General features: G+C 42.4%; 1 protein-coding gene across 1 annotated transcript; it reads right to left on the bottom strand.

Moving 5' to 3' along the window:
- Positions 1–108: 108 nt before the first annotated feature.
- Positions 109–27,734, bottom strand: LOC124012335 (programmed cell death protein 4-like). Its single transcript, XM_046325837.1, has 12 exons — positions 27,505–27,734; positions 27,284–27,383; positions 14,770–15,060; positions 14,385–14,482; positions 12,704–12,817; positions 12,306–12,527; positions 11,931–12,028; positions 10,343–10,457; positions 4,412–4,519; positions 2,856–2,963; positions 2,311–2,450; positions 109–1,985 (listed from the first exon to the last, which is right to left on the bottom strand). Exons 2-12 carry the CDS (start codon positions 27,327–27,329, stop codon positions 1,934–1,936), a joined length of 1,392 nt encoding a protein of 463 aa, XP_046181793.1. The 5' UTR covers positions 27,330–27,383; positions 27,505–27,734; the 3' UTR covers positions 109–1,933.

Here is a 27,734-nt window from a genome sequence, read left to right as displayed (position 1 = left end):
CTATCAATTTTCTATCCAGTGTGGATCGAGCATTTATTTGCCATATGACTACCACTATCATGTAGCGTGTGATAGGAACTGGTTATACAAAAATGTCCCCAAAGAATATTACACTGAAGAGAAATATGTAATTTTTATTGAAATTGTAAAATGAACTGCATGAGGAAGGGCATTGGAAACAGTTCCAACCTTTAAAAGTGGTTCATAGCTATACAAAGATGGCTCTGTGGGGCTTATGTATAAAAACCCTCAGTATTCGTTGGACATATTCACATAAGCTGGACACAATGCATTGAACTGTGAATATGATTGAGATACTTATCAAACTGCAGTTGCGTGATTTGTATAAGTAACAAGACTAAAGATGTTCCTTTATGTATCAGTTATGAACTTCTCAATTTAAACACTGTAAAATAAGTGATTGTATGGAGAATAGCAATCAGGAACATGTGATTCAGAGCTGATGACTCGGAGTAAACGCTGACGTCAGGCACATCCTCTGAGCCCTAGGTAGCGATGACCACTCACTTCTAGCTCATTGTTATAGCCATTCCCAAACCAGTTTATGTAAACAAACGGGGGTGATGACACTCAACCCCAGTTTTATGAATTTTTAAATCAATGATAAGCTGTATGTTTTCCCCATCCAGAACCCTCACATTACGAATCGGAGCTTATTACTTTACATTGGTCATCAAAGACAGGAAAAATCCATTGCATTCTCATACGAGACACTCGATCAGCGATAAGACTTCTTTTCTTCGCACTCTCCTAGGGCCAGATCTGGGTTCAAATGCTTTTTCTTTCACATACTTATTGAGCTTTTGATGTAGCCTGCCTGGAGTGCCAAAGGTAGGGAGACTAATTTGTTTCCATTGGACCAGACAAGTGTAATCAAGAGCAATAATGTATTTGATGATAATCCTACTTTTTAAACCCAGGTCTGCCTAAGAGAGATTCCACTGGTTGACATCTAACAGTTGGAGTTCGTGAATGAAACATCACACTACAAAAGCCTGCATGGCGTTCCAGTTTGTCTATCAACAGCTCAGTGAAAGGAAGAGGGGTTCTAGAGATCCTGAGTATTTGTACTGTATATTTCGAGATGCTGATTCCCCACTCCCATTCTGACACTCAATTACAGTGTACTAGTCAGGAGAATCCTCCACTAAGGGGAAGGAGGAAGGCCCTGATCTGGGCTCTTTTTATAAACCAGACAGACTTTTGTAACTGCTGCTGTGCTTAACAGTTTAACAACCCTGCCTAGGATCGAGATACAAACGTGGAGTGGACAGAAATAATCCAACTGACACAGAGCAAAACCACCAACAGAAAAATAGAACTGTCTTTATGTAATTACAGAACGCTTTGGCCAAAAATAAATGCAGAGGTCCAGGTCATTCCAAAGAGTGATTCAGTTCATAAGAGCTTGCAATGCAGTATGCTGACAAGTTGTATTTTTTTATGAGCGTTATACATGCTAAGCAAAAATAAAAAATTTAAGACAGTCAATGGTGTAGCAAATAAAAATGTCAAGCCAAAATAACCCGTGGCCAGCACAAGACAATACATAATCCTCTTTCCACTTCCCAGTTGACCCTTAAACCCATGATGCCATCTTAAGTGACTCCATTGAGCCCCTTTCTCCATGGTCTCAACTCAACTCAAAGAACAGACTGAAAAGAATAATCACCAACCCCATGTTTTTTTGTTGCTTTCTTACAAAAATGACCAAAGAGAGAGAGAAAAAAAAAAAGATCGCCCGGGCCTTTCTCCTCGGTCCGCCTTCACCTGATGTCAGTGTGTGGTGGTGATGAGTGGGTCGGAGATAAAGCAGAGGAGTCTGACCGCGAGCCTTGCCCAGCCTCAGGCCTGCGGATCTAGGGGCGGTGGGGGGGGACGTCGAGCAACCCCCCCCCCCCCCTCCTACACACTAGTTCTTGATCAGGCCCCCGTCTCCCTCACTCACAAACCGCTTCCGCCCCCTGGTGGATAGAACAGGTGATTCAGTACTTTATAGGCTACCAATGAGTTTAGAGACGAGTCCTCAGCCTTACAATATAAAAACACTTGGGGCCTAGTGAAAAGCCTTTTCTAAAGTAATTCATATACTCATTGAGTGGGTTTACATGTACGCTAATAACTTGATTGAAGTGATGGGTCAATGTTTTTAGTCTTATGCAGAAATAGTGCAGTGATTCACCCTCATATGCAGGGAATTGTTGATTCTTCTCAAATGCAATCTCAGAATCCTGGAGGGACTGACTATACCCAAGTGACTAAATGAAAGGGAGTTTACAACACACTGACCTGGAGGGACAGGAGTCCCTCAACTGTTTGGTGATAACAGACTCCTGGTAGCAGAGGTCTGTAAAGGACTCCATGATGGAGTGGGCATGAGGCACATCCAGGTTAATCTCTGGCAGCTCGTCATACACACGCTGGAAGCCCTGGAAGTTACAACACAATACTTGATGAGTAAGCCAATCATAGGGCAATATAAGAGAAGATGAATCAATTCAGTCACTTCAGAGCTTGTCAGGTAACAAACAAATGCCTTGACAGTGACTACAGAGAACAATATATATACTGTAGTTATAGGGAGAATATGACCGAATACTGTAGCTATATCAGCAAATATGCCTTGACTGAGGATGTTTACAGATGGGTTTAAATCCACAAGGTCTGACGTTGACAATTACTAATTTAACATTTGATTCATGCTATGTTAATTGTAGTGCTGGAAAAGGAAAACCTGCAGGCATTTCACTGGAAATAGTTTAGAAGTTAAAGTTATTGTGTGCTAGTGCTACCAGTGAATTTGGTAGTACTTTCTGGTGCGTAAGGGGACGTACCCGGTTCATCTGGTCCACTGTGATGAGGCCAATTTTCCAGAAGGCCTGGAGGAGATTACACATCTTGACGGCAGTGTCCCCCTTGGACTCTAGCACCATGACAACAGCCTGGCGACCAGCCAGAAGAGAGGAGAAGAAAATGCATTAGAGTTCATGCTAACGTCTGAACAGGATGTTTCATGTACAAAATGTTGTAAAATAAATTTTTAAAAAGTGCCCCAAATGGCACCCTATTCCCTATGTTGTGCATTACCTTTGCCCAGCGCACTATAAAGGGAACAGTGTGCCATTTGGAACACCGGTTATGTCATGGACAGTTTTACATTTTCTGTTATGTGGATTGTCAGCTTGACCAAGATGAGACTGAAGAGTGGAGGAAGAATGACAAAAGGCTGTGGTCATCTTGCTATTTTCAGTGAGGTTTCAATCCCTTATTTAACCACATTGGGGCATCATTGCTTTAATTCTCACCATACTGCATGGATTTGGCAATCTTGAGTAACAGATTACATTTAATTAGTATCTAGGATACTGTTGCTGGTGGAATAATGTTAAGTAATAGTTTGCAAAATAACAGAAACAAATCAAACTTTATTTGCAGCAGAATGGACCGTAGATGCATTTAAGATAGGTTTGACTTAAATCAAACCTAATTTATTTATATAGCCCTTCGTACATCAGCTGATATCTCAAAGTGCTGTACAGAAACCCAGCATTAAAACCCCAAACAGTAAGCAATGCAGGTGTAGAAGCACCAATTATTAAAAAGGTTTGACTTAGTCTTACCATTATTAAAAAGATTACGCCACACATATTCAACATTGCACACATAGCCAACTAGCTATTGAAAGTACAGTAGCGCTATCAATATCCTTGTGCTGACAGCAAAGACAATGTTCAGTATAGAGGAAAAAAATAAAAGATACTCCATGTAGTCAAAGATAGATGACAGATATTTCACCGACGTCTGGTTGGCTTTTCCTCTCACTACCAAATATGGTAGTGAGAGGAAGCCCAGTGGCCAGCAGTGTGAGAAGATTGAGCTCGATGGATTTAGCTAATTTTCAATTAAACATTTGATCTCCATGCAGTAAAAAAATAAATAATAATTAACAGAAAATATCTATATACAGTTCTCTTGCATTTTACAATAGCTAACTTTTAGCTACCTACAAACAGTACCATTACTTTAGCTAATGCCCTCTACAAAACATTTGATCTAATTTAGATAATGTATCAAATTTAACTATATTTATCTTGGTGGCGTTAAGTCTCAACAACGACTAGTTACTATGTCTTCAAATATCATCTCATTTTTAACATAATTTGAATGACAATTATTGACATCACTAAGCCAACGAGACTTTGAAAAACCCATCGACACTTGATCCCACCTACTTGGCTCGCTTGCCTCCCATTGGAAACGACAGGGTGTGGCCTTTCTTATTAGAACATCTTTATGGTTGCCAAATAACATTTTTGCCTTCTATTGCAAAAAATTTTTTGATACAGTGTGCCCTTCTATACTGGACCAAAGCGCTTTTAGTAGTGTTTACCTCGTAGACAAGCTCGTGGTGGAAGTGAGGTACTTCTAGGTCCCGCAGGCAGCGTTCCGCCTCCTTCACCTCTCCTGATACCAAGTACTCCTTCAGCAGAAAGTTCATCTGAAACACATATCGATAAAGTATGAATGAAAACACTCCATCTTTCACCACCCATGGTGAAAATACTGCCCAATGTGGATTTGACCGACCAAGGATCGAAGACTTATCCCACTGAACTAAAGCCTAAATCCAATAGATAAAATATGAATCTTATCTATAGTTTGACATTTCTCAGCAGTGACTACCGAGCCTGGTTTATTTGGTAGTGCAAGGTTTTCCCTGTCAAAAGGTAATCATGAATCGGGGAGAGGACTCCCGAGCGATTACTGGCTGGACAAATGGAGCAAATAGTCAATCACGATGCTCAATGTCAAACAATGTCTGGTTTTGTGTGTAGTACTCAACCCTCATTTCTGTTCAGTTATGAACCTTGAGTTCAACTGCAATTCCGCAAACACTTGGTGCTTCGCTGGCTGTTGGTCGACAATAGTCTTTAGTTGAACATATATTTTTTAAATTGCATGGTGTACAAGACACCTGTCTGAGTAGACACATCTATTGTGTAGGCAGTGGGGATGGCACAGTCCATCAGATCAAGACATGCTACTGAAATTTTATAGGGTTATATACAGGCCTCCTTATTGTACTTAGAATTTCTAAGCAAACAGCTGGAGGCAGGGCTTTCTCCTATAGAGCTCCATTTTTATGTAATGGTCTGCCTATTCATGTGAGAGACGCAAACTCGATCTTGACCTTTAAGTCTTTATTGAAGACTCATCTCTTCAGTAGGTCCTATGATTGAGTGTAGTCTGACCCAGGAGTGCAAAGGTGAACGGCAAGGCACTGGAGCGACAAACCATCTTTGCTGTTTTTGCCTTGCCGGCTCCCCTCTCCACTGAGATTCTCTGTTTCTGACCCTATTACGGGGGCTGGGTCACTGGCTTACTAGTGCTCTTTCACTTGAGTGGGTTGAGTCACTGACGTGATCATGTCCGATTTTGCACCCCCTCGGGGTCGTGCCGGTGTAGGGGCTCTTCGTAGGCTATAATTAGCTCCTTCAGGGTAGTACGTTGGTCTGTTTATCCCTCTAGTGGTGTGGAGGCTGTGTATAGTTGGTGGGGTGATATCCTGCCGGGTTGACCCTGTCCGGGGGTATCTATGCTGCAATAGTCTGTGCCAGGGGGCTAGCGCCAGTCTGTTATATCTGATGTAATTCTCCTCATCTGGTGTCATGTGAATTTAAGTATGCACCCTCCAATTCGCGCTCTCCCTCTCCTCCCGGAGGACCTGTGCTCTAGGACCATGCCTCAGGAATGCCTGGCCTGATTACTCCTGGCTGTCCCCAGTCCACCTGGTTGTGCTGCTGCTCCAGTGACAACTGTTCTGCCTGCGGCTATGGAACCCTGACCTGTTCACTGGACATGCTGCTGTTTTCAACTCTCCCTCTCCTGCTGTTTAGAACTCTGATTGCTCGGCTATAAAAAGCAAACTGATATTTACTCCTGAGGTAATAACCAGTTGCGCCCTCTACAACCACTGATTACTAGTTGACCCTGCTGGTCATCTATGAACATCTTGAAAAACAATCTGGCCTTAACCTGTCTGGAAACGGGGTTCTGCTAGCCAACAGCCAATGAAATTGCAGGGCGCCAAATACAAATCAACAGAGTTCTCAAACATACAACGATTAGGCACCCCATTAAAGATAAAATTCTCGTTAATCCAGCCAGTGTCAAATTTCAAAAATGCTTTACAGGGAAAGCTCCACAAACGATTGTTAGGTCCCCACCAAGTCACAGAAAAACCCAGCCAGTTTTCCAGCCAAAGAGAGGAGTCACAAAAAGCACAAATAGAGATGAAATTAATCACTAACCTTTGATGATCTTCATCAGATGACACTCATAGGACTTCGTTACACAATACATGTATGTTTTGTTTGATAAAGTGCATATTTATATCCAAAACTCATTTTACATTGGCGTGTTATGTTCAGTAGTTCCAAAACATGCAGTGATTTTGCAGAGAGCCACATCAATTTACAGAAATACTCATAAATGTTGATGAAAATACAACTGTTATGCATGGAACTTTAATTAAACGTCTCTAATGCAACCGCTGTGTCAGATTTCAAAAAAACTTTACGGAAAAAGCATACCATGCAATAATCTGAGTACGGAGCTCAGAGCCCAAACCAGCCAAAATAAATATCCGCCATGTTGCGCAGTCAACATTAGTCAGAAATAGCATTATAAATATTCACTTACCTTTGAATCCCAGTTCCACAATAAAATGTTTGATTTGTTCGATAAAGTTCAGAATTTTTGTCCATATACCTCCTTCTGTTAGGGAGTTTGGTAAACAAATCTTAACGCACATGCAACTTCCAGCGGAAAGGTCGGACAGAATTTCCAAAAAGTTATTACTGGTCGTAGAAACATATCAATCTTCAGGATGTTTATATAAAAGTTCAATTATGTTCCAACCAGAAAATTATATTGTCTGTAGAAAAGCAATGGAACGGGAGCTACCTCATGTGAATGCATGTGACTGAGCTCGTGGCTGCTGGCAGACCTCTGACTCATTCCCCTCTCATTCAGCCCCCCTTCATAGTAGAAGCATCAAACAACATTCTAAAGACGGTTGACATCTAGTGGAGGCCTTAGGAAGTGCAACAACCAATATCCCACTATCTTCAATAGGGGGCTGAGTTGAAATCTACAAACCTCAGATTTTCCACTTCCTGTTTGGAATTTTTTTCTCAGGTTTTTGCCTGCCATTAGTTCTGTTATACTCACAGACATCATTCAAACAGTTTTAGAAACTTCAGTGTTTTCTATCCAATACTACTAATAATATGCATATATTAACATCTGGGACTGAGGAGGCAGTTTACTCTGGGCATGCTTTTCATCCAAAAGTGAAAATGCTGCCCCCTATCCAAATTAAGTTAATGGCAGTGTCCCACCCGGGTACCTCAGAGCCAGGTACCTCTAGGTTCCTGCTTTTCTCTGATGTTTTTCATAGCCCCCATGCCTATACATCTGCATTGCTTGCCATTTGGGGTTTTAGGCTGGGTTTCTGTATTTGCACTTTGATAAATCTATTTATAAACCAATTTTTACATCAGCAGATGTGAGTCATGATTTGAAATGCAATCAAGGATTTTAGTTTTAAAATAAGTGACTAATTAGCGTAAACAATAAATAAACCGCTCGATGTCGGCAATTGCATTCACAAATGTATGAGACTTTAGTCTTTGCTGTAATTAAGGGCCACAAAGATTTCCCCCATTTCAACTTTCACGTCATCTGCATCCATTTTGCTCTCACATATGTATTCCAGTGTTCAGAGTTTAACAAATGTATTAATGTAATATGCTATAGGTCAGGCCCGATGCGATTTATACACCTGTCATGTAAAGAGAGCAAGGGTTGAGGGAATAAGGAATGTTTTCTTGAACAAATCATTTTGGTAACAGAACCGTTCAGTCAAATGGCTATAATTATTTTGCCGTTTCAGTACCACCGAAAGCGTGGTCGCTGCAGCAGGGAAAGAGACAATGGGTCAGTCAGTTTATTTATTTTTATTGCACAGAAAGTCTGAGCCCGGCCAGGCACAATCAAATCAATTGCGGTCGGACTCCCTCTAGTCATGTGTCATTTCATCAAACGGTGCCCTTAAAGCATCAGACAAGCTCAGTGCGTATAGTTGATTTGATTAAAACACAGGATGTGTCTATGAAAAAAATGTTGGAACCAATCGATTGGTCAAAAGAACAGACGAGACTCAGTCAACCAAGTACATTTTTTTGTCTTTGTTGTCTGGGATAGCCTTATTGGTTCTCTTGGTACGGCCCCAGCTGTAAACAATCTCTTATGGAATGCACTTGCAGGAGTGAACACCTAGCCCCCCAAACACACACCCTCTCCAAACATCCCTCAGCTGGAGCAGGCACACTGCCGACTACCCCCCTCCATAGAGAAATAGGGGCAGGGTTCCAGCGGTTGCTGCCGCTGGGGCTTTAACTGGTGTTCAATCTCGTGACCAAGGCTTCACCCCTGAGCAGTAAGCATGATACTGCCATACAATACCAATCCGGTCCTCTGGCAGACTGTGTTTAAGTGGTAAGAATAAGGGCATAAAGGCACGGCCAGGGGGATAAAAGCCCAGATTAAGAGAAGCCAGACAGACAGACATGTGTCCCAAATGGCACCCTGACCCAATTCCCTTTAAAGTGCACTACTTATGGGCTCTGGTTAAAAGCAGTACACTAAAGGATATAGGGTGCCATTTGGGACACAAAGGATGCTCACGAAGACTCCTAGTCACTCACAGCACTGACTTATCAGTCCTATTCGGTTTGTGTATTCAATGGTACGGTATTCAATAAACTCTGGCTTAAATGTTTGTGCAGTAGTCACAGGCAGTTTTGTTTACAAATATACTCTACACACACCCAGGGGAATAAGGGCACTTGTCTGACTACACACACATCCCTGTATCATCCGGTTCTTGGAGCGTGTTGTCAAATCACACCCTGAAACGGTTATTTCCAGGTCATGAAAGAAAGCTCCAGGGAACCTCACCACAGTACCAAATCTGTGTGAAAACGCTGCAGGGGGATACTGCTATTCAAATCTCTTAATATCCATACTCTTGACTTCAATGTAGTCTGTGGCAGAGCGATTTGATCAAACCCAGACGAAAGAGGCAAAATCTGTTTCCCTAATAATCCTATCCCCCCCATGTTGTGCACTACTTTTGGCCAGGACCCGTAGGGCTCTGGTCAGTAATGCAGTATACAGGCGATAAGGTGCCATTTGGCACGCACGCTAGTAGCTCCTGTTCTGGCAGGCTGTGTGCCCTCTGTAGCCCAGTGAAGACCCACTCGATCAGGGCCTGAGGCCCAACAAGGACAGGCAGGAAATTTAAACCTGGTCTGGAGTCTGCAGCCTACAGAGACTAACGTATAATGAGTTACACAATACTCTTGCTCTGCATACTCATTCCTGAAACATCACATGCGTGTGTAGCCGTGCACGTTCACACACACGGGTGCCAAATTATCCATTTAGTTCAGGGAGCAAAGGCCCCTTTGACCACTCTAGACTATACAAATGCATGCACACACCCCTCATGACTTAAACCTGCACTCAGGTGTGTGTGTCCCTGTTCATCGGTTTACCCTGTGAGTGTGAGCATTGGCCTCTTTGTTCCAGGCTTTGCAGTCAGATCCAAGCTCTGAGGGACAGCGTTGTGCTGACATCAGCCTAGCAGGGCTTCCTGTGGCTCTTTTCCCAGCATGCAGTTCTCTCTCCGCCTTGTTGTGTTTACGTTACATAACAGACGAGTGCAGATCCAGAACACCAGACAGGCAGTATGTGTCCAAATGGCACCCTATTCCATGTTTAGTGCACTACATTTGGGGACTATATAGTAAATAGGGTGCCATTTGGGACACAGCCTGACAGAGCCCGTCTCTCTGCACCGAGAGTATCAGTTCAGGTGGAGAGAACAAAAAGGTAATCTCGACTGTGTGTAAATACAGTTGACCCACAATGAAAGGCTGCAGAGAAATATAACAAAGCTCTCCATTGATTGGTTTTGCATGTTTCTAGCTCTGATAGATGGGTGTTAGCTGAATATATTGTACTTCAAATAATAAACAGAACCCAGGTTGCCATTTACCCACATTTGATTCTCATTAGGTTTCTCCTATCACTTCCAACAAGGCATCACATTTCATGCATGCAGAGACAACATCCGGAATGAGAGGTTGCTTGTCAAACTGGAATGTTTTGTTATGAGTCACAAGATACAACACTGGCATGTGATGATTGGCAGGCAGGGAGCCAGGTCTTCTTGGCAGCAAGGGCCTCTTACCTCTTTGACGAGGTGTTTGACAGGTCTGAGGCCACCACCCACGCCCCACACGTTGTCTAGCCGCACCATCTCCCTCTTCATGGAGAGGAGCACCGCCGCGCGGTCCAACGCAGCTCTGTGGGGAGGGGAATAACCACAACAGTCATCCTCGTGACCATAACCACGGAGACGCAATGAGAAGAAGGGGAACGTGTCAAGTCACGGCTAGATATTGAACATGGTCACATGAATTCAGAACAAAATGATTTTCTGAATAAAATTGGCCAGGGAATGTGTATTACAAAACAGTGTCAGGTAACAGCAGGTTAACTACAACATGGACATTCCCAACTCATCAGAATAAATAACAGTATAATTTGCATTGGAATTTGCATTCAGGTTGGAGTAGTGCAGCTAACAGAAAATGGGAGATTAAACATTAGGTAAAACCAAAAATGGTAATCCTAGGCATGACATGTGGCTACAATCAGTTCTGGAGAGGAATCATTCAGTTGCTTGGAGAATGACTACGCTTTCATGGTGAGAAGACGGAAACATTTACCCTGGCCCCTTATCAGGCGGTTCTTAAGCAATTATCTGATGACATCAGCGACAGAGGTAGGTAACCACCGCTTTGATGTGGAGTGGGCTATTCCCCATGTTCCTTGTTGGCCACAGATTTAAGGTAAATTTCTTTGGGATAGGGGGCAGCATTTTCACTTTTGGATGAATAGCGTGCCCAGAGTGAACTGCCTCCTACTCAGTCCCAGATTTTAATATATGCACATTATTATTGGATAGAAAACACTGAAGTTTCTAAAACTGTTTGAATGATGTCTGAGTATAACAGAACTCCTATGGCAGGCAAAAACCTGAGAAAAAAATCCAAATAGGAATTGGGAAATCTGAGATTGGTAGTTTTTGAACTCACCCCTATCGAATACACAGTAGGATATGGGTTATTTTGCACTTCCTAAAGCTTCCACTCGATGTCAACCGTCTTTAGAATGTTGTTTCAGTCTTCTCATGTGAAGGGGGGCCGGATGGGAGCTGTTTGACTAAGGGGTCTGCCTGCAGCCTCGTTCTTAGTCACGCGCTTTCACATGAGGTAGCTCTCGTTCCATTGCTTTTCTACAGACAATGGAATTCTCTGGTTGGAACATAATTGAACTTTTATGATAAAAACATCCTAAAGATTGATTCTATACTTAGTTTGACAAGTTTCTTCGCCCTGTATTATAACTTTTCGTCCAACTGGACCAGATCGCGCTTTTGGATTTGTTTACCAAGCGCCCTAACAAAAGAAGCTATTGGACATAAATGGACATTATCGAACAAAACAAGCATTTATTGTGGAACTGAGATTCCTGAGAGTGCATTCTGATGAAGATCAAAGGTAAGTGAATATTTATAATGCTATTTATGAATAATGTTGAATACCCAACATGGTGGATATTTCTCTGGCTGGATTGGGCTCTGAGCGCTGTTCTCAGATTAAAGATCTGACACAGCGGTTGCATTAAGGTAGACGTCTATCTAAAGTTTAATGCATAACACTTGAATTTTCATCAACATTTATAATGAGAATTGACCTCTAACCCCTGCTCACCTAGCGTGGTCGCAGTCCACCTTGCCTTTGTAGCGGTCCAGGAATGCCATAGGTAGAGCGTGGTCTGCGATGGCTCGGGCAATAAACTGTCCCAGCATCTGTAGAATTGGAGAGAGCTAAAGGTTAAACCTACGGTATATGATTGGTTATTCTAAGTAAATAAAGATGGGATTGGGTTTAAAGCAGCATGACAAATTATAATTTGTCTTAAAGAAAATGTACAAAGACTGCTTAACAAATGGCACCCCATTTATTCCTTATGTAGTGCACTACTTCAGACCAGAGACCCTTGGTCCATGGTCAAAAGTAGTGTACTAAATAGGGAATAAAGTGCCATTTGTGACGAAGACAATGTATTTTCCCCCAATCCAGTACCTGTGGAGCCTCTGGCGTGTCCAGCATAAGGTCAGGCAGCTCTTTGAGGATTTTGTCGAAGGCGCGGGCCATGTCGGACTCCGAGAGCACCTTGCCGACCAGGTCACGGAGCAGCCTGGAGGTGAGCTCCCGGTGGCTGGCCTTCCCCTCTAGAGACAGGGACACTGCCAGGCTGGAGAACTCGTACTTGTGGTGGCCCAGGTTCAGCTCCTTCAGCAGCATCTGGGAGTGGAAGAGGGGGTAGGGTACACACACACATAAAGACAGTTAACGTGAAGTAAAATTATATGTTGGAACTCTGCGTGGACAAAACAGTAAACGAAAATGGATGCACCCTCACCTAAATGCCTCCTCAAATAACCCACCTTCCTCTCTTTAGTAAAACATCAAACACTTACTTGGACCTCTTTTGTGTCCCCGTGCTCAAAGTACTCCCGTACGATGGGGTTGACAGTCTTCTCCAGTTCCCCCTCGTCCACCTCTGGAACAACTGTTGCGTACACAGTGTCTCCCTTCAAAATGAAATAGACATTATAGGTCAGGAATAGCCATCTAATAACATGGCCGGCCCGCTCATTAGGCAGGATTAGCCTGTAATTCTGAAATGCTACTGATGCATTTGTTAAGTCCAATGCAGCTGTTGTTATTTCAATATCAAACCATTTCTGGGTAACAATGAAGTTCCTTACTGTGATTGTTTTCAATTAGTCAAAAATAAATAAAATGGCTTCTTAGCAAAGAGCAATTTGTCAAGCAAGAATTCTGCTAGGTCTGTCCAAGTGGTGAGGCGAAAACTAATTTACTACACAGTGACGTCAACATGGAAGGCCAAAACTCCCTCCCACCAATACAGGCAGAAATGTCAGGTGGTCTTTTCAAACAGTTTTTAAACTAAAAAAGGGCAAATTCATAATTTGTACAATGTCACAGTACTATTCCAACCTTGGGTCAAAATCTATGTAAAACACAGGAAGAAAAATCACTGACTGCACTGGGCCTTTTAAGGTATATTGCAGGGGTCAATAACTGCCATCAAATTTAGGCAGATGAGTGCCTTTGGCTGATTCAAGAGAAAGCAAACTTCCTCAGTGAGCAGGGCTTCAGGAAACGAGAGCGGAGTGTGAGACCTCTATTGTTTTGACCTGCGTTGAAAAGAGGGGAAAATATCACTAGAGGGAGGGAGGGTTTCAGCCATTACCCAACACACCGACTCACTTTCCTGTTTTCCCCTCCCGGTTTCAGAAGTATACTTGACCTTTAAGAATAACCACAAATGTTCAGACTGCACCAATGACCTGTTCTGGTATTGTTGGAATACTTTAAAATATTCTGCAACTCCCTTAAAGTAACCATTGATCGAACTTGATTGAATTTGATCACACCATTTAACTTCCACAGACCCAGCCGTGATTGATGAGCGGTTACTTCCAGGAAGGGAGGAGGACCCATGGGTCAAACAGGATCCATGTGACTCTAACCACTCCCTTACGACACATACCACCGAGCTAGTGGGGATCCCAGACACACTACTACTGGGATATACTGGAGAGCAGACCTGTGTGTCTCAAGAGAATGTTGCGTCCAAATGGCATCCTATTCCCTATATAGTGCACTACTTTTTACCAGGGGCAGGCCCATAGGGCTATATGCTTTCAGAGGTCAGTAGAGCTGCGCTCCAGTGTCACCAACTCTGTCCTAGTTATCTGCTGCCACAGGACGACTGCTCCAGTACTGTTTCTGAAACAGCGGCACTCAAGGCCAAACTGCAATTTGTACCATTCTTTTTCTAGGTTCTCTTAAACATTAGCCTTGGAGGCACTTTCCCACTACACAGGATAGCAAACAAAGCCTGTGATATCCACTTTTAACTGACGTGTTTAAAGTAAAAAATATAAACAAATTATAAGCAACAACCCTCAGACCGAAAGAACCTGGCCTATAGTAGACCCCTCATGTAAGCAACTGTTGTCGTAACAACGTGGGACACTGGTGTACAGGAGAAGAGGGGTGCGTGCAGAGGCTCTATTGTATAGGTTGGGGTTGGAGAGCGCTCATGTTGTTCACACACGTACACCTCACCTGTGCAACCTCGTCGTAGTTGGGGTCCTTGACATCTGGTTCCTCTACCTCGTACACCATCCCGGCTGCTCCCCACACACCTTTACCCCCTGCGCCACCTGTAGTGTAAGGACCACATCAACATCAGTGCTAGTCAGTTAGCACTATAGACACGTTTAGAATATGGGTTTTGTGAACCCAGGGAGATTACTGCTCTATGATCAGTTTACCAGACTTCAATCCTAAATATAAACTGTTATAGCCCCAGACCAAAACTAGCACGAGACCACCAGGGCTTAGAGTAAATTACTTACATCTCAACCATTATTTGCATAGTTAGCCTAGCACAGACCTTTCAAAGGCAGGCCCCATTTAGTCTTCCATCTCAAAGGTTATTAGCACATACCTTTCTTGGGCAGGCCACGGCCCTTGCCTGTCCTGGACTTGCGGTCGTTGGGGACGGGCACCTTGCCCTTGGAGCTGTAGGAGTCGCCATCGGCCAGCTCACCCGACAGCGACTCAGAGAGCGACTCGCTGCGGGATGACGATTTGCGCACACGCCGCTTGGCCTTGGCCTTGAGCCGTGCCTCGTGGAGCGCCTTCTCCTGTGGCGTCCAGTTGCCGTTCACCTCCGCCTCGAGCGCAGCCTCGTCCTCATCGCCATAGGGATGGTCCACATCGTCGAAGGATAACACCCCTGCAATTGGATACAAGGACAGGCAGTGAGTTTAAAAGGTGCAGTATGGAGTTTAATCAATTACATGTAAATATTAATAACATCGAATCGGCAGGACTGAACCCTGGTTGGCTTAAATACATGTCTGCATATTATACATATTTTTTATTAAACCATTTTTGTGCAGTTCTTCCAGTGGCCACAGGTGAACAAAGACAAGAATACACCTTTGACAACAGGAGGTATACATTTGGTTGTGTAGACTACATTCAGTGTTGCAAATTATGGAGATGGATATTCAGAAGATTTAGAGGTCTGTGGAAACATGACAACTATTTGGATGTCAACTGCCAACACTTCTACCATAAATTACACAAGCAGAATCCCCAAGTATGAGAAACGTGTCCAGATTACAGAGAGAGAGCCAGTCAGTCAAGGAGAATATTCACAACTCGATGTTCAAAAGAGACTTGTTTCCCTTACAGATAACAAACGTTATTTTGGCACCGTGGACCATGTCTAGTGTAAATTGAGACGGGTGGCTTTTTAATGGACAGGACACATGTTAACCTTTGAGAATAGCTTAAAGCTGCAATAACTTTTTGGGCAACCTGACCAAATTCACATAGAAATGTGAGTTTTAGTTTCCATGGGGGCTGCTAGCTAAATATGCTAACAAGCGCAAATGAAAAAACAAACTACAAAGACAAGCAATCTAACTTATAAAAAGGTATACATATATTAGGTAGGAGGCTGTCGTTTTTAGTACGTTTGGAAACTTACAAGCGAATGTGAATGAGAGACATTGAACAAAGTTGACGCATGCTTGTCTGAAGGAAGAACAGTACTGGCTCTGGAGCAGCATGTGTACACGCTGTGTCTGTGTGAACTCTGGAGTCGCTAAGGCAACAGGCCTACCTGCTCTGCTCGGAGAAGAGTGGTGGCAGATGGGCAGAGAACTGAGAGGAGAGAAGAAAAACGCAAGGAAATGAAGCTAGCAGCATCTGTACAGATTTCTCAAACACGGCAGAAAGCTAACACTGATGCCCCGTCTTCCTTATTAATTCAGCCACAGATAACAAACAAACAAAAAACATCTTGCTACACTCCTGAGGTGCCGCCCTTGACCGGGAGCCCCGGGTTAGGGGAGAGCTTGGCCAGGGGATTTCCTTGACTCATCGCATTCTAGCAACTCCTTGTGGCAGGACAGGCGCCTGCACGCTGACCACGCTCGTCAGTTGAATGGTGTGGCTGGCTTCCGGGTTAAGCGAGCAGTGTTAAGAAGCAGCGGTGCTTGGCGGGTCATGTTTCGGAGGACGCAGAACTCCGCCTCTAGCGAAGAGACAAGATCAACTATCAATTTGGATATCACGAAATTGGGGAGAAGAGGGGGGGGGGTAATGTCATTTCTGCTCGGTCTCAAGACTAATTTTGTGCTTCAGTTGCACTTCTCCACTGAGAAAAGAGCTCTGACTGTGTAGCTAATTTTCTCCTCTAATTTTCGGTGTAGCCTACTTTTCTCAGGTAAAATGCAGATACATTTAGGCTAAACATTGGGAAATGTGGCTGGCTACAAATTTTCTAGGATAAACATTAGAAAAGACCTTAATTATATGAGCTTGCTATGAAAAATTGTGGCTGCCAGCCAAATAGCATTGCACTTCTGTTATCCGATGAAAATGAAGCCATTTTCTGCCGAATGTGTTGAACCAATGCATTTTTTCTGTGAAGGAAAAAAGTTGCACTCCCCTGATCACTGTATTGAAGCAAAACATTTTTACTTAATCCACTGAAGCAAAATAAATGCAAATGTAAAGTGTTCCATGTTTCATGAAATAAAAGATCACAGAAATGTTGCATATGCATGAAAATCTACTCATTTTTTGCACACATTGGTTAATCCATCCACCTGATAGGTGTGGCATCAAGAAGCTGCTGAAACTGCATGATCATTACACAGGTGCACCATGTACTGGGACAAAAGGCCACTAAAATGTGCAGTTTTCACAAACACAATGCCACAGATGTTGACTGCAGGAATGTCTACCAGAGCTGTTGCCAGATAATGTAATGTTCATTTCTCTACCATAAGCTGCCTCCAATGGCCATACAACCACAGACCATATGTATGGCTTCGAATGGGCGAGCAGTTTGCTGATGTCAACATTGTGAACAGAGTGCCCCGTGATGGCTGTGAGGTTATGGTATTGGCAGACAAGCTATGGACAACAAACACAACAGCATTTTATCAATTTGAATGCACAAAAATACTGACGAGATCCTGAGGCCCATTTTATTTTTTAAAGGTATCTGTGACCAACAGATGCACATCTATTCCAAGTCATGTGAAATTGATAGATTAGGGCCGTATTAATTTACTTCAATTGACTGATTTCTTAATATGAACTAACTCAGAAAATTGACATTTTATCTTATCCAGAGTGACTTACACAACCAATTTTGGTAAAGTGGCTTGCTCAAGGGCACAGTTTTCACCTAGTCGGCTCTGCGATTTGAAGCAGTGACCTTCCGGTTACTGGCCCACCTGTCAATACAGTTGGACTCACCTACTCCCGCTTTCTCCCATTGTGTTATTGGCAAACAAACACATGACTGGCTCAACAGTAAGCTTCATAATGTAAAATAATGTGAGGTGAAATGAAGAATGTGATCTTATCTCCTAGTTGACTGCATGTGTTTAACGTAGCTACAAATATGATAATTTACAGAAAAACTTTGAACAAATAGTTTAAACTGTATTGAAAAACCATCCTGTGGTTATTTCCAAATACCCCAGTATACCGTAGCGGAGCAATTTCTGCATATTGCACCTTTTAAACCAACAACCACAAAGTGTTTCACATCGGACACGGTTCTGCCATGTCAAAAATGTGCCCGCGTCTATTTTTGTGTGCTTGTGGCTTTAATTTTTTTTTTTTTAAATTTTAAAAAGGGTCCGTCTGAAGTCAATCAATTTTGTGACTTTAATTTAATTAGAAGTAACTATTGAATCTTGAAGAATATAACCTATAAATGCCTCATGATCTTAGTTGAACTGTCCTATCCCATCAGAATCCAAAACATGCACTTGTTTTTCTCCAATGTTCGTAAACAAACACTGTATAGCCTCAAAACATGATAAAAACTAGTCCTTGCATTGATAGCTCGGTCTATACATTTGAGTGGTTCCATTTCTCCAGCCCATCCCCCAGCTTTAGTCCAACAGTGGCAGGGAGTTCTTTGTTGTTTAAACTGCTGATTGCTGCACGATCGAATGGGGCCCTACAGAGTTTAAGAGCTTTACTAACCAAACTGCTTAGACCCATGAAGCCAGAATCATAAAAAGGTGTCTTAATGGTAAACAGTCCAGCTTTAGACTAGGCCGTTACCTTCCTCTGTCGAGCCTCCTCCCTATTTTACGATAAAGCCTTATATTATCAGGTCAACTCAAGAATTGGGTGAACGGAGGTCAGTTCTGATCAATATTGGTCTGTTAAGCATAACCCATCAGTCCTATCTGCTTTTAAAGGGTTTGCATTCTAGTGATAAACGACTAGCCAATGGTTTGGTCAACGATAGCGCTTCAATCTCTCCAGCTCCAACCTCTCCAGCTCTAACATCAACAACACGTCAGCTCAAACAGCAGAGCATGCTCAGGCCCCGTGGGACGTTACCAGCTGGTGGCTGCTCACACTACATAGCTTAATAAGGTGATTTACAGAGGCTAGTCCACACGTACACAACATATACAAACCAAAACGCACCTAATAGTCTACACAAGTCTCGAAACACCTTTGAACTACAATAATAGACCAGGAGAACGAGAATTACATGCATTATGCCAATCACAGTAAGACACACTGCCAGGACTACGCCAGCATAGTTGGCCAACTTCCAAATATTAAACAGTTGTGCGGCGACCCTTTTAGCAGGCACATGGTAGCCTGTGCACACAGAAGACTCAAAGGCCTCTGCCCTTACAACACCAGGGAAACCCACTAATCCCAGTTTATTATGGACACGGACCATACAACACAAGCCACACTGACAGACACACACTCTCCTGCACTCACCAGCCATTCAGCCCACAGGTGCAGTAGCTAGTTAAGACTGTTAGAGGATTAACAAAAAAATATAATTCCCTCATGTGTATGGAGCCAGGGAAAAGGACAAGTCCCAGTGTACTGTAAGCATCCTGTGGGAACAATAACAAATGAAGTGGAGCCCTAGTAGTGGTGGGGGGCAAGCAAAGGGCATATGGGGGGGGGATGCTGACGTGGGGGCTTTTTCAATCCTCCTTGTCGCTAATCCTCTGCATGGGTCTGACTACATATGGCAGTGTTGGGCCCAGGCAGTCAAATGACCCCTCAAGAGGAGCAGAAATTTCTAAGGGTGTAACGAATACCCCCAGAGCCCTCCTACAAAAGCCCACTGGAGAGCCCTAAGAGGAGGTATGGCCCTATAGATTACAGGGACAAGGAGGGTGGCCCAACCACAGAGCAGATCCAGCACTGTCTGGAGACTGGAGTGGAGCTAGCACCAGCCAAACTACTTTTACTGGCCATGAGTGCTGTGTGTGCCTAAATCCAAAATGGCACCCTGGTCCCTAGATATTGCACTACTTCTGAGCCCAGTGGGCCCAGTTTAAAAGTAGTGCACTTTGGGACAAAGCCTGTGTGCCTGCTCTCCTAGAAGGGCTGTATGAGCCAGGACCCCACAGGTACGTCAATCATTCAAATGAGCTAGCAGTCAGTACATGGAACAAGTGAAGAGAATTCCTACAGGGTGTAAAAGCTGTAACAGATTGCTGTACAGTATGCACATACACAAGAAGAGTCCTCGCTCTCTGATTCTAAACACAAGCGTGGGCCGGCCTACCATTGGTCAGAACCACTCCCTGGGCCTGTAAACAACTGACCAAGTCTCTCGTCCTCCTCCAACTCCCTTCAAATAGGCACATGCCAGAGCAGTAAATTAGGGAAAGACCAATGTCAACCAGCCAAAAACAGACCTGGCCAATTGGAAACAGGAAGAAAAGGAAGAGAGCATAGAGGAAAATAGGTTTCTGCCAAGTCAAGCACTGCAAACCCGAAAAAGAAAATGTGCTACCTAACAAGCAAAGGTAACTTTATCCCTCTCTAATTAGCTAGTACTGGCCACATGCCTTTTGACATTTATAATGCAGTGATCTGTGGTCTGAGGCCATGTGGGTTGTCACTGACTGTATAGGCAACTGAACGTGCTAGAAACTAGTTTTTCTACTTCAGTATAGTTTGTTTTACATTTTTTTTAACAAGTGTCTATCATAGGCAGCTTAGCTGTATGTAGAAGTGCTTTCCGTAGCCATAAGTGTCCAGATATGTCCTTTAAAATAAATGTTTGAATCCGTCGACTGTATTGCAATTTGTGGATTCAAAAACTATTTTAAAAAATGTGAGTGGCAAGTTTCTGCATGGCGATGACTGATGCAAATCAGACAGGTCCATTCTGCACTCTGTATTTAATGCAGACTTCCCCACCAACACTCAGACAATAATATTACTAGCTCATAGGCTACCCCCCCCCAGTTTGAAACTCATTTTCTCTCAATCACTCCTCGTAACAGTATTACAGTAACCTTAGTAAATTAACCAGAATAAAAATAAAACACTAAACAGCAGGGCAGACAGCAGATCCTCCTAAAAGCTTTGGGCTTGATCCAAGTCAACGGGGAACTTTGCTGTCAAAAACAACCCCTTGCATTCCTGTGTTAGTAGCCAGTAGGCTACATGGGTAATCGTGAGATTAACTCCCACTATAACTGTAAACGGTATTCAGTTGGCCTGTGTGTGAGTGAACTTTTGAATGAAATTGGGATCTCTAACTGAAATTGTCATCGTCACCTCCCCACAAAATGTTAAATCACATTGCAGCTGGCTCGCCTGCCCTCTCTCTACACTAATGTTGCGAGCGTGTGTTCAGTCTGTAGCGTATAGAATATCCTAGCCTACTCATTGGTGATAGGCCCTGCTTTACTGACGTTGCAAGACATTGCAAGCCGGGAAATACAGCTTTTGATTGGTGATAGATAGGCCTAGTACACGGTCCTGATTCAGTCTGTATGGTGGCCGACCTGCCGTAGCCTAGGTGGTTAGAGCGTTGGGCCAGTAACTGAAAGGTTGCTGGATCAAATATCCGTTCAGTGGCGCTTCTAAACTATCTCCAGAGAAGGTTTTGCGTCGTCGTTAAAAATCCAGTGTACACTTGTAGTAGCCGAGTTGCATTCAAGGGTATATGACTGCGGTAGATATAACTTCATTGCCCGGCCTTAGCGTTCCTACATGCGTACCAGGACCATTATTCTGCATTATTCTGCATTATTCAATTTTTTTCCTTCAAATTTGAAAAGAAAACATGTAAAAAATGTGCAGTTTAAAGGTTAAGCAAAATTGTTCATTTGTCACATCCCTAGTGTGTGTACACTGTTTACACTTAGCACTGGCTTGGATGTGGTGAGAGGCTGGGGCCTTGGGCGTCAGTGGAGCTGGGAGAATTGACCCAGATCCACAGTTGTAATGGCTGCTGTGTGTGAGGTGATAGTGGCAGTTCAGTAAGGTCACTTACAGCCAAAAGGATTGGAGTCAGCGTGGTAATGGGCTTAAAGTAGGTTTGAAAAAATCCGTAAGCTTTTTCAAGATTCCGTAAACTGGTTGGAAGATTAACAGAATCAAGAAGGAATAGGCAAGAAATCCAGGAATCCTCCAACCTGAGGATTTTGGTTAAGTTACCAAAGTCTTGCAACCCTAAAGACAAGGCAAGGGAGGGGGCCTTCACATGATGAAATGCAGTCCAAATCTGCCGTCCGACATGGCCGTGTTCAGTGTGGAGAATTTTTGCTTTCAAACAGGGTTAAAGGGGGAGATGCTACTACCTGGACCCACAGCACAAATTAATTTGTTGCTAAATGTATTTATTCGATGTGCCCTGCTGAACACGAACAAGCACTCTGGGGCCTGATCCGAGACAGACTTATCTGTTGTATTTTTACAAATTGGGTTAAGGAGGGAGAAGGGGGTGGGGAATATGGTGCCATTTCGGACAGGCTATATCTTTTCCCAGCTGGGTTTGTCTTCGGTCCTCATTTGAAATTAAGCGTCCGTTTCAGTGTAGTGCACGCTCCAGTATGCTTTACTTTTCAGCCTGTCTATATACATGTTCTGCTGACAGGTAGTACCCTACAATGCTGCTAAAATAACACTATTTCAGCAGCCTATCACATTAATACTCGATAGGCAGGTTGCTGCTCCATTCAAAAGCTGGGTTACGTTCCACACCTGCGTCAGATAATCATAAAATAAAGACATGACAAAGCAAGTATATTATCAGAATGTCAACAAACAAGTATACTACTAATAATTCAAATGCAATTTGTTCCAGTTGCTGCTAGGCTACATGTAAGCAGTGGTGTGGACGTTGCAGCATTTCAAGGGTGAAATAATTTCACTGACAGTTGCGTTGAACTCAATAGACCCACATAGGCCTGTTTGCGGAAGGGTTTTTACTCCAACCCACACAAAGGAGTCTTTGACAGGGAGTGTTACCACCACAGCAGCTGAGCTGTTTAACCAAGCGCGACAGGCCTTCCTCGAATAGACTTGGGCCAACAGAGCTCATATGGAAGAGCAACACTATAGAGGGTACCATTGAAGTGCACTTTCTTGTCTTACATATGTGGGAGAGAGGGGGGGGGGGGGATTCTTAAAATATTTTTAGTATATCTGAGTGATTAACCCCAACAACAAAAAAATCAGTTATTAAACAACTAAGTGGACAAATTCGGTTCAATTACTTGAATTCCATTTAGTTTTTAGTTTTTTTTCATGAGCCCAGCACGCAGATTCCTGCAGGAGAGAAATCATGCCACGGCCTATGTGGGACGCTGGGCTGAATGGAGTTGTAGTTTTTCATTTAAAAAAAAAAATCAGCGAAGTTCAGTACAACAATGTGGTAATTAACTGCAATGACCATAATCCATTGCGCCCATTTTTCCAGGCTCGGACCGAGATGAATACACGTTTATGCCTGCTATGTTAGACACACATAGACTGCACGAGAGAAGAACACAACCAAGAGAGGGATAAAGACGGTTCATAAAAGTATGCCCGATCTACTTTGAAGAGCTAGTAAAATGATTGTCAGATAGCTCTGCAGCATGCCTAGCTATATAAGAGGACTAAAGACAGTACAGTATGGGGTACACAGAGAATGTTGTCTGGCTGTTTGATTGCTACTGCCTGCACAGAGATGAGATGACGGTGGAATTAAAAATAACACTAGTTAAATAAAAAGCAAGCAATATACAAAATGTTATTATTTCATTTAAAAAAGGGGAAAAAAAGGGAACCAAACTGACTTTCAACACTAATTGCTAAGCAACACTTTTTGTTGTTGGAGAAATTCCAATGCATGTACTTTACAAATGGCAATAACTTGAGTATTTTCACACGTGACACTAGAATGAAACCCTGGCTTTAATTATGCTTAAGACTTGTTGGATTTAATGTTCATGAATAAAATATTTTCACTGAATTGTAATCATTATTTGAATCCTTATCAGAAATTCCAAGTAGGAATTGTAGGTTGGTTTTAGTAATACTTCAACAAATGACACAATTGCAACCTGATCTCCAAACCATAATCTATAAACTATAAGTAAAAAGGGCACCCATTTCACATTAGTACATTAAAACCTGTTGTGACTAGGGGGCAGTATTTTCATTTTTGGAAAAATAACGTACCCAAAGTAAACGGGATATTTTGTCAGGACAAGATGCTAGAATATGCATATAATTGACAGCTTAGGATAGAAAACACTCTAAAGTTTCCAAAACTGTAAAAATATTGTCTGTGAGTATAACAGAACTGATATTGCAGGCGAAAGCCTGAGAAAAATCCAATCCGGAAGTGACTCATGTTTTGAAAGCTCTGCGTTCCAATGCGTCCCTATTGAGCAGTGAATGGGCTATCAACCAGATTACTTTTTCTACGTATTTCCCAAGGTGTCTACAGCATTGTGACGTAGTTTTACGCATTTATGTTGAAGAATACCCGTAAGCGGCTACATTGTGTAAGTGGTCAGCTGATGGCTCTGAGTGATTCTCGCGTAAAATACAGAGGTAGCCATTTTTCCAATCGGTCCTACTGAAAAACCAATTGTCCCGGTGGATATATTATCGAATAGATATTTGAAAAACACCTTGAGGATTGATTATAAACAACGTTTGCCATGTTTGTCGATATTATGGAGCCAATTTTGAATATTTTTCGGCGTTTCCGTGACCTCAATTTCCAGTCGATTTCTCAGCCAAACGTGAAGAACAAACGGAGGTATTTCGCCTAGAAAAATAATATTTTTGGAAAAAAAGGAACATTGGCTATCTAACTGGGAGTCTCGTGAGTGAAAACACCTGAAGCTCAAAGGTAAACGATTTAATTTGATTGCTTTTCTGATTTCCGTGACCAAGTTACCTGCTGCTAGCTGGACATAATGCTATGCTAGGCTATCAATAAACTTACACAAATGCTTGTCTTGCTTTGGCTGTAAAGCATATTTTGAAGATCTGAGATGACAGGGTGATTAACAAAAGGCTAAGATGTGTCTCAATATATTTCACTTGTGATTTTCATGAATAGGAATATTTTCTAGTAATATTTATGTCCGTTGCGTTATGCTAATTAGTGTCAGTCGATGATTACGCTCCCGGATCCAGGATGGGGAGTATCAATAGGTTAAGCACCTGCCTTACATCAATTATTTCTATTGGTCCATATAGCGAGCTATACATGCCCACGTCACTAATCTTGTAAGGCTTGATTGCTGCATTAGTAACCAAGTTGGAAGTGAGAATTTCCCACCTGAGTTAGATAGGACTCCAGATAGATAAAACCCAATTCGGAATGTGCATTGCGCTTGAGGGCTTCTACCATTTTAAATGGTGAACTGGGTGGGCCTTCCCATCGGTGAAGGAAGGATCACACGATTCCATCCAGGTCATCACAGGCAATGAATTACACACGTGAGCAAACGTTCCATAAATATAGGTGGCAATAAATCACTAACCTTGTTTGAAGAGGTATTAAGGCAACATACTGACAGTACACAACATTGCAGTTTTTTTTGCCAACACATAGAAGTAGTAGAGAAGGAAAAGTACTACTTCAAAATGGAGATTGCCTCACTGGCGCTGCCCGTGCGCTCAGATGCCATAATGGGACATGTAAAGATTATATTCATCATTCTTTACCACATAAGACTGGGGGAAAAAAAACATTTGAACGGCCCTCCAAGTGGTAATTCCTTGTGGGAAACGTATTTATCGTCGCTCAAGTCAGACTTCTCCCGCATGTCACCTACTAAGGAAATTACCTTGATAAATGCAATTATAAAATATTTTTAATGCAATCTATTCATACGGTTTTTGAACACTATAATTTGTTTACAAGCCTGATAGCTGTACTTTTAGTTTATGGTTGACACAGCCTGTTGGCCATTAGCCAAATTGGGTGTTTCTCAATGAGTTCAGTGTGCAAATGCATCTAACTGGTATTTACGACATGAAATGGTAAATTAACCCTCCCACTTGGAGCTGAAGGATGATCGACTAGTTTCCCCACTTGTATCTACCAGATGGAGGGCCGTTCAAATAGACTTTTTCCCAGTTGTATGTGACAAACAGAAATATCATCTTTGTATATGTCCCATTATGGTGTCTGTGAGCACACAGACGGCGTGATTGAGGCCATCTCCATTTTGAAGTAGTCAATTTTCTTCTACTATTACGAGTTGGCAAACAAACTGAAAGGGTACATACTGCCATCCAGAGTTGTTTGACCAGGTATAAAGTAGAGATCGACCGAATAGGATTTTTCAACGCCGATACAGATTATTGGCGGACCAAAAAAAGCAGATACCGATTAAAATCGGACAATTTTTATTTATGCATTTGTAATAATGACAATAACAGTACTGAATGAACACTTATTTTAACTTAATATAATACATCAATAAAAATCTATTTAGCCGCATAAATAATTGAACATGTTCAATTTGGTTTAAATAATGCAAAAACAAACTATTGGAGAAGTAAAAGTGCAATATGTGCCATGTAAAAAAGCTAACGTTTAAGTTCCTTGCTCAGAAAATGAGAACATGTGAAAGTTGGTGGTTCCTTTTAACATGAGACTTCAATATTCCAAGGTAAGAAGTTAAGTTGTAGTTAATATAGTATTTATCTGACTATTCCTCTCTATACCATGTGTATTTCATTAATATTATCTTGGTTTCATTGTGTAGTTCTGATAGAAAGGATGAGTCGAGCTCATTTACAAATCCGTCCCATTCAACATAATGAATGATGTTCAATGTCATACACGTTGTATTTAACTAATATGCATAAAAGTTAATCGGATGTTTGTTGAAGTATTTTTCAAGTAGCCCAATAAAAATGATATTACACGCAACGGATTGCGCTTCTAGTAAGGGGGCGTGGTGTTGTTTGACAACATGAACATGGAGTTCGTCGTTTGACCGCATGCTTATGCAAACAAAGGGGTTTGTCAGGGTATTTAGTATTTAATCAAATTACCGAGATTGCTATATGGTTTTTAATCATTGGCCAAAAATTAAAGCACTGTTGCATCAATGATTATGGACATTCCAGACAAGAGGTACAGGAAATGTGTTTTTTCAAAGCAGTAACGTTAATCACAAAACAACCCTTAATACAAATAAATGTGTCGGCAAATGTCCGTAATTTAAACATTTGACAGGACAGTATATAGCTGCTAGTGATTGCGCAACAACGGTGTACTACAGCATGTTGTTTGGCGAAAGGCTAACGTATCTGGCTAGCCAGTTAGGACACTGCAAAAACACAAGTTTCGAATGGGTTAAATATTAGTGTGTGTTCATATATGTCCAGCAAGACAATGGGTCATTAATAAAAACTATACATACTCAAATTTGTCGTTCAGCAATTTGTGAGTTGGCCGTCGAACTAACTTGCTATCTAGCTTAATTGCTAACTGTCTCGCGCTAGTACAAGTGCTCGAGCACGTAGAGCACATGGTGGAGTGTGGCTGGAACTGCAACCCAACCCTTCGAGACAATAGCGAAGTGGGCAAACATGTTTTCCTCGTTCAAGCCAAACGACTTACTGCCTTGAAATAAGCATGCATTCGTGCATATGCTATTCAACTAACTCACCATCATGCTTTTGAACGGTGGTCCATGTCTCCCCTTCAGTCGCCATGGCGCTGTCTTGAAATGGTTGTTTACCGTTTAATAGCAATCCCCACCGTTTGATCTGTCACGAAAACAAATAGCAGAAACGTGCAAAACAGCGTGAACAAACAAAATGTGCATCTAAAGTATACATTGATGTTATGCACATGCATGGCGAAAATTGTGAGAACGTTCATCCTCACCCTCAGTTTGCTTGCTCGCGCTATATAACGTCAGCTGTAATACCCCCAAAATATGAAATGCAGTAGCAAAATTAATATCAAATAAATTCGACACTTTCTTTTTATTAAAGTAATATATAACTACCACTCCTTTCACAATAAATCTGACAAGAGCATGGGAAAACTGATGAGCAAAGAGAACTAGTCCGTGCACCTTTCAGCAGCGACCTGAAAAATAAACAAAGTCTGTT

This window comes from Oncorhynchus gorbuscha, linkage group LG24 (assembly GCF_021184085.1).
Source record: "Oncorhynchus gorbuscha isolate QuinsamMale2020 ecotype Even-year linkage group LG24, OgorEven_v1.0, whole genome shotgun sequence".
Taxonomy (NCBI): Eukaryota; Metazoa; Chordata; class Actinopteri; order Salmoniformes; family Salmonidae; genus Oncorhynchus; species Oncorhynchus gorbuscha.
The sequence above is the reverse complement of the archived record's forward strand: the minus strand, read 5'-3'. Positions and strand labels throughout refer to the sequence as shown.